Source organism: Adiantum capillus-veneris, chromosome 16, assembly GCF_014529385.1.
Source record: "Adiantum capillus-veneris isolate H3 chromosome 16, ASM1452938v2, whole genome shotgun sequence".
Taxonomy (NCBI): Eukaryota; Viridiplantae; Streptophyta; class Polypodiopsida; order Polypodiales; family Pteridaceae; genus Adiantum; species Adiantum capillus-veneris.
The window spans coordinates 112804002-112811850 of NC_140946.1; the positions used below are offsets into that span (position 1 = coordinate 112804002).

Consider the following 7849-nt stretch of genomic DNA (forward strand, 5'->3'; position numbering starts at 1 on the left):
GAAGAAGATTTTGCAGGCTGGATTATGGTGGCCCACAGTTTTAAAGGATGCACATGATCATGCAAAAAGATGTGTAATTTGTCAGAAAACAGGTCAACCTGACTCAAATAGGGATAGGATGGGGGATCATCCTATTTTGCCTTTGGAACCTTTTCAAAAGTGGGGTTTGGACTTTGTAGGACCTGTCAAACCAACTTCCAAGAGGGGATGCAGATACATTTTAGTGGCTACAGATTATTGCACTAAGTGGGTAGAAGCAGTAGCATTGAAGGATAATAAAGCTTCAAGTGTGGCCAGATTTCTTTATCATAACATTATGACCAGGTTTGGGTGTCCAGTGGAGCTGGTAAGTGACAGAGGAACTCATTTTCTGAATGAAGTAATTTCAGAGCTAACAAGGACACATATGATTATGCACAAGAAGTCTACAGCATATCATCCACAGGCTAATGGTCAGGCTGAGAGCTCCAACAAAACACTGGTAAGGATTTTGAAAAAGATTGTGACAGAGAATCAGAAGGATTGGGATGATAAGTTGGATTCTGCCTTATGGTCCTTTAGAACAGCTTTCAAAGTCACTACTGGTATGACACCATTCAAGCTGGTGTATGGGCTGGAAGCTGTGGTGCCTATGGAGTTTGTGGTACCAAGTTTAAGAGTCTCAGCAGAGAAGTAGTCTCCAAAGTTGTCAGTACTACACAGGAACAAATATCTGATGCAGCTGGAGGAGGATAGGTTGGTAAGCTCTTACATTACTGAAGTCATACAAAGAAGAAGACAAGCATGGGTGACCAAGAATGTGAAGTTCAAGATCTTTCAGGTTGGAGATTGGGTAATGTTGTACAACTCTAAGCTGGGACCACATCCTGGTAAATTGTCATTGAGATATCAGGGACCATATCAGATTGTGCAGGATAAAGGACAAGGGACATTCATCATAGCTGATGTGTTTGGTACAAGAGTGGAAAAGGCAGTTAATGGTTTCAGGCTGAAGAAATTTCAGGGAAAGCCACCTCATTTGGACTGGCCAAGTGTAGCCTGTATGACTGTAATACCCCTACAGTCAGGAGATTCAGAATCAGCAAAAGGAAAAGGAAAAATGCTGGCTTGCATGGATTTGAGGAGGTCTTTTCATAGTATCTCATATAATTCACAGGTTGGAGGAAGTAGGCAGTTCCAAAGGGCACATCCGATTCAACATTGCAGATGTTGGAAGAGTACCTGTGTCGGAACTGACCAAGTCGGAATTTTTAATAAGAAATTATTAGGCCCGATTAATAACTTCGGGGAGTGTGCTGAAAAGAAGTTTCGTAGCACTTCAAGGATACTAGGTGGAGATATGTGTGCATGGTGCAGTGAGTATAATCATACATGCAACAAAAGTTCAGTACACATGCAGCAGCGCGGAGCATTCGGGTTTTCGCTTGAAGAAGCTTTATTCAGTCCTGCCATGCCGAAAGCAAAGCAATTGATGGCCATGCAACCACAGCCTGATGAGGAGCAGACCGAAGGTTCGGGGCGACGTTTGAGAAGGAAAGCTTTGCCTATGCGGCTTGACGTTAGCAGTGCAGACAAAAACAGTGACTCTGCAGAAGAGGAAACGCCAACGCCGACTCCTGTGTCAGAGGGTAAGGTGATGCAAGCATTAATGGACCCTTTTATGGATTTCAAAGTTGACATAGATTGTCAGGCAGAGCGCAACGCCATATGGTTGCAGCAGGTAGGATTGTATGAGTTTGCCATTCTGCCTTGGGAAGAATGTAGAAACAATGTATATGCAAAGTCTCAGTTGGAAATACTTAGGAAGACTAAGGGGAGAGTGTCACCGCATGTGGTACTCAATGTGGAGTTGGTGTCTGAGGTGTTCAAGCTGCCTTTGCATCCTAATACACCTATTCCAAAGTGTTCAGAGGAAGCACTGAAAAAGGAGTTTGGTCCAAGAGAAGGAGGCAGGCAGTATTACATGTTAAAGAATGTGGCATATGCTAGGAGAGAGCAGCTTAAGTGGTACTTGGAGAGTCTATGCTTTATTGTGAAGTTTGATTATATGTCAAAAGAAAACTTTGCACCATTAAGCTATGCAGAGCAGGGAGGAGAAGTGAGTTGGGCTCACTGGGTGTATGAAAAGTTGGCAGCAGAGATTCATTCTTCAGACAAGAGGAAGACACAGGCAAATAGTAGGTTATGTGGTTACTTGTCAGCATTGTTATTTTTTGCACAGAGAGTACAGAATGGTGAAGCAAGGTGGCCTGTGAAAGCAGAAAAACTGGTGCAAGAGAAGCAGCAGCCAGTTCAGATTGAGCATCCCATCATGGTGCATTCTGAAAAGACAGGATTTGTGAAGTTTAATGCTAAGCATATGGAGGCTTATGAGGATTTGGTGAAAGCCAAATATACTCCAGGAGAGGCCTTTGAAGAAATCACAGCAAAAATGCAGTTTGCAGAATTTGGCACCATGGATGTTGATTCACCAATGCAGGTAAAAGCAGAGGAAACACCAATAAAGCTTGGTAAGGCTTTCACATTATCCAACAAGAGGAAGAAGTCTGAACCAGTCAGCAGAGTGTTTTCTAGATTAGATTTCAGTGCTGAGGAAGTCTCTGGAGTATCAGTAGATACTGGGAAATTGGACAGTGATAAAGTAGTTCAGATGCTGCAGCAGGTGCAAGAATTTGTGAGGCAGCAGAATAATATGCTGAAGGTTCAGAGTATGCAAGCTGAAAGGAATGCAGAAAAATTGATGGAGTTTAAAGGACAGGTGTCACAGGTGAAAGAGTTTGAAGAGCAGATAGCTATGATGAAAGTAAAGTATGAGCAGGATATGGAGGAAACAGTGGGGAAACAGAAGATGGAGTTAGCAAAAGTGAAGAGATCATTGGGGGAGTTTAAGCAATGGACTGAGAAAGTGGAGGCAGCGGTTGCTTTGGAATTGGAAGACATGGCAAAGAGGAATGCAGAGTTACAGGTCACTGTGGAGATGCAGAGGTTGAGATTGGAACCTTTGCAGATATTAGAACAACAGATGTTGGCACAAGAGGAAATTAGCTTGAGTGCAGTATTAATGAAAGAAGGAGAAGTGTCTATTCTCAAGCAGCAGTTATCTTTGGTTGCACAGGAGATGTGGCAAAAGACCAAGGAAAGAATGAGATTTGTCATTAAGTATCCATATGAGGTGCTAAAGGCAGGGTTAGTGCATGAGGTAGAAGCACAATTGTTGAAGGAAGTGGAGGAATTGCAAAAGGAGAGAGACTGTTTGAAGCAGCAGGTTCAGCAGATGGAAGAGAATAAGAGACAGCAGCTTGCAGAGGCAGAAAAGAAAGAGGAGAATTTTACTAATAGTTTTTTGATGCAGGATGTAGCTGAGGAGAAAGTGGCAGAAGAGCAGATTGATACTGTGATTGCAGATATAGCACAAGAGGTGGAAATGGGAAAAGCTGATGCAGCAGAGTCAGATGCAGTAAAGGAAGCAGAGCTGGTGGATCATAAAGTGAATGCTGAGGACCAGAGTAAGGAAGAAGCTGTGCAGCAGAGGGTGGATTCCTGATCAAGGGATCTGTAGATCCGGGTCAGATTTCTGCGAAATCTACCACCGAGGCGTGCCATGTGTTGAGAGGCACATGTTAGAAACTGACTCTGAATAGCTAAGTCGGATTTTGACTTATCGGATATTTACTGAGCTGTATTTTGCTAAGTCGGATGTAACTGTATTTCAGTTGCAGTCTGCTGAATGTCTTGTGACTGGGTAGGTAAGTCGGATTTATCTCTATAAGTGGGGAATGTATCTGCGCACGAGGTATCTGTTCTCTGATATGAATGTGATGATGATGGTGCAGTGCAGCAACTATTCAGTGTATTCTCTGCTTACTCTGATATTTTGAGTAGTCATGTTTACTGTGTCTGAATTGTTGTTAATGAAGTATGGTGGAGTAGATGGTTATTCTTGCTGTGTATGATGTTCATGTGTTGACCTAACCCACAACATAAACATAAAAGGAAAGAGGGTTGGAAACACCTACATTGATGGAGGTGCACAAATCTGTGTAATGAGCGAAGCTATGGTGCTTCGATTAGGGCTCGAGGTTGACAGGCCTTCTCCATGCAAGGCAAAGATGGCAAACAACGCAAAAGTTAAGTGTGTGGGTGTGGTAAGTGCCGTGAAAATCAAATCTTTCAACACTGAGGTAGAGGTAGATGTTTTTGTGATGCCTACTAAGGGGGAGGGCTATCCACTAATTTTGGGAAGGCCATGGTTGATGGCCATGAAGGCAAAACAGGACTGGGGTACTGGCCTTCTACGCATGACCGGTAAGAAAGGGGAGACAATCTACTACGACATGAGGATTGGCAAGCAGAAGCAAATGAATCTGGAAACATCGGCAGATGAAACCACTAGCGAATCTTCCAGTTCTGAGGAGGAGACCACATCCACCGACGAAAGTGACAGTTCCATTGATGTGATGGGTATCATTATGAAGGATCCACAAAGGGTAAGCACAACTGGTGATCCATCACCAAAAGGGCAACCCAATGAAGAGGAGAGCAAATCACCTGGCCTAGGAGGAAGTAGGTTGAAGGGTATGTTGTCTACGGAATTAACACTTGAGGAGAAAGATAGTTTTTTGCAAATATTGATGGGATTTCCTAACCTGTTCATTGACAACTATGAAAGAATCACAGGCATTACAGTGGTGGAACATCATATTAAGCTGAAGGAAGGGGTAAAACCAGTTGTGCAAAAGCTACGACGACTGGGGGTCATACAAGAAAAGGCACTCTTGGCCGAGGTAAGGAAACTGCTGGAGGCGGGATTCATCTATCCTGTAGAAAACTCAGAATGGGTGTCACCCGTAGTGGTGACGCCTAAAAAGAATGGTAAGTGGAGGGTCTGTGTTGACTACAAACCACTAAATGCAGCTACAAAGAGAGACCACTTTCCTCTCCCTTTCTTGGATGAAATTCTGAATGAAGTAGCGGGTTTTGAATGCTATACCGTCTGTGATGGTTATTCTGGATACTTTCAAATACGCATAGCCTTGGAAGATCAGCTAAAAACCACTTTTATCACGCCATGGGGTTGTTTTGCATACAGGGTTATGCCATTTGGTCTCACAAATGCACCTGCCACATTCCAGAGATATGTCACATATGTTTTTCAACTGTTCTTTGGAACATCCATAAGAGTGTTCATTGATGATTTTTGTATATATAGCTCCCGTATTTCACATTTAGAAAAGGTAACTGAAGGTTTGGACAGGTTGCAGAGCCTAGGTGGGCAATTAAATGTGGATAAATGCCACATTGGGGAGAGTAAAGTCATTCTACTAGGCCATGAAATTTCAGCAAAAGGTATCAACGCCGACCCAAGTAAGGTGTCCGCACTCATAGCCCTACCTTCACCAACGACCGCACGTCAACTGGTCTCTTTTCTACAGAAGGTGAGGTACTTAAGTAGATTCATACATCTACTATCACAACTTGTTCTACCACTGCAACAACTCACTCAAAGATCAACTTTCACTTGGGACGAGGAAAGCGAACATCACTACAACAAGGTAAAGGAGGTCTTAGCAACTCTGCCAACTATCTCACCACCTAAGTGGGATGAAAAATTCTGTCACCTCAAGTGTTGGTGATGACTCATTGGGGGCTGTGCTACTCCAAAAGGATACGACGACATCTTTCATGAGGCTAATCTACTTCTCTAGTCGAATGATGATAGTAGGAGAGAAAGGTTTCACCCATGTGGAACACATAGTCCTAGCTCTTAGATTTGCAACTACAAAGTTTAGGTCATATTTGTTGCCTAAGCAATTTGTGATTCTAACCACGGATGAAATATTTCCCTATGTTGTACAACACATGGATGTGTCTGCTAAAATTACTAAATGGCTAGTTCGTCTGCAAGAGTTTGACTACACGGTACAGGTAGAAAGCACGACAAGGGCAAGTTTGGGGGGACTCATGACCTACCAAGTCTTTGAAAGGAAGGAGAAGCAATCTAAGGAAGGAGAAGTCCAATTACCTCCAGTACCACCGATGGTAAAAGGAGCATACTCTCTCTACTTTGATGGAGCCTACAAGCGAGCGTTTGACAAAGCAGCTGCAGGCATAGTGGTCTTTGATGACAAAGGGACAAAGGTATTTTCGTTGGGCCAATTGTTAGATTCACATTCTAACAATGAAGCTGAGTATGCAGCACTAACCAAGGGTCTACAATGGTGCGTCTCGCAAGGTGTACAACGCCTTAATGTATTTGGGGATGCTCTACTTTTGGTAAGGCAAGTAAATGGAGCATGGACATGCAAGAATCCTAGTTTAAGGACTCACTTAAGTGGTGTAAAAACCTTGTTGGGTAAGTTTGAAGAAGTTCAAATACACCATATCCCAAGGGCTCAAAACCAAGAAGCAGATGCCCTAGCAAGTGAAAGACTACAGGAAGTGATGGTTGGAGCAATAAAACTAAAGCTCCCTCTATTTCAAGGAAGTGATGCCTTGCCTGACATCATGCATTTTTTGGAAACAGGGGAATGTCCATCAGATTTAACAAAGGGACAGAAGCAATGGCTGACGCGGAAGGCCACAAGGTATCGACTCATCAATGACGGTTTGTATTGTAAGGGTAAGGACCAAATACTCAGGAAGGTCCCTCTCTCTCAGGAAATCACGGGAGTAATTGCTAGTTGTCACGACGGGGTTTGTGGTGGTCACTTTTTCCTAGACATAACAAGTAGGAAAATCTTGCAGGCAGGCTTCATATGGCCTAGCCTCAACCGTGATGTACACCATTGGTGCAAAACGTGTAAGTTGTGTCAAAAGGCCGGCACTAGGTCACTTATGCCTGAACCACAGACACCTATTCTCTCATATGGACTATTTGAAAAATGGGGTATCGATGCCATTGGGCCATTACCTAGGGCCAACTCAGGAAAGTTCTACATTATCATGGGGGTCGACTACATGACTAGATGGGCAGAGGCTACAGCCACCACTAGAATCACAGCGGTAGAGGTAGCTAAATTTATCTACAAGCACATATGCTGTAAGTTTGGCACACCATTAGAGATCATCTCTGATAGAGGGCCAGGTTTCAGACCAGACTTGGTAGGAGAATTAATGCAGAAACTGGGCATTACAAGGAGGCACTCTTCACCATATTACCCTCAATGTAATGGCCTAGTTGAAAAGGTAAATGGAATGGTTTCTAAAATTATTACCAAGCAGGTAAACAATCATCCTGGAGACTGGGATAAGTATCTACTACCAGCTTTATGGGCCTACAGAACTTCATTTCGTACATCATTGGGATTCACACCGTATCATCTAGTATTTGGTAAGGAAGCAATCTTGCCCATTGAAGTACAACTACAAAGTCTCAGAGTAATGGTAAGCCAGCTTCAACAGCCCAACATGCATTTGAGAGATCACATCATCAACTTGGAAAGACTGCAGCTAGACAGAGAAGAAGCAATAAATTATTATGCAGCACAAGCAGAGCATAGACGGCTTAGCTTTAACGAGCATCTCCGGAAAAAAGAATTGAAGAAAGGAATGTTGGTGCTCCGCTACGACAATCGCTTCGACACACGCAAGGATAAGAAACTCCTGCTCCGATGGGAAGGCCCTTTCATCATCAGGAAAAAGTATGCCAATGGAAGCTACCAGCTTATGGAGGCTGATGGAAAACTTCATAAAACCAGGGTAAATGGTTGGAGACTTAAACCTTATTTTCTTCGAGTTGACCAGGCTCCACCAATTGACATTCCAGATGAGGACACACCATCAGCCGCCACCTCCGACGATAATGATCAAACAGATGAGCTAGAGACATGAATGCCTCTAGCCAAAAGGG

The 7849-nt window shown here is 43.4% G+C and overlaps 1 protein-coding gene across 1 annotated transcript; it reads left to right on the forward strand.

The window, feature by feature from the left end:
- Positions 1 to 1393: 1393 nt before the first annotated feature.
- Positions 1394 to 3544, forward strand: LOC147439666 (uncharacterized). The gene is made up of 3 exons (XM_086484361.1): positions 1394 to 1618; positions 2222 to 2380; positions 2480 to 3544. The coding sequence occupies exons 1-3, from the start codon at positions 1394 to 1396 to the stop codon at positions 3542 to 3544; spliced, it is 1449 nt and encodes a 482-aa protein (XP_086340487.1).
- Positions 3545 to 7849: the final 4305 nt, after the last annotated feature.

What these genes read in the sequence shown, in the direction of transcription:
- LOC147439666 (XM_086484361.1), top strand. Translation starts at nt 1,394, where the DNA reads ATGCAGCAGCGCGGAGCATTCGGGTTTTCGCTTGAAGAAGCTTTATTC. An exon ending in AAACGCCAACGCCGACTCCT is followed by an intron (nt 1,619 to 2,221) that starts GTGTCAGAGGGT and finishes TTTTTTGCACAG; the next exon opens with AGAGTACAGAATGGTGAAGC. An exon ending in TGGAGGCTTATGAGGATTTG is followed by an intron (nt 2,381 to 2,479) that starts GTGAAAGCCAAA and finishes TCACCAATGCAG; the next exon opens with GTAAAAGCAGAGGAAACACC.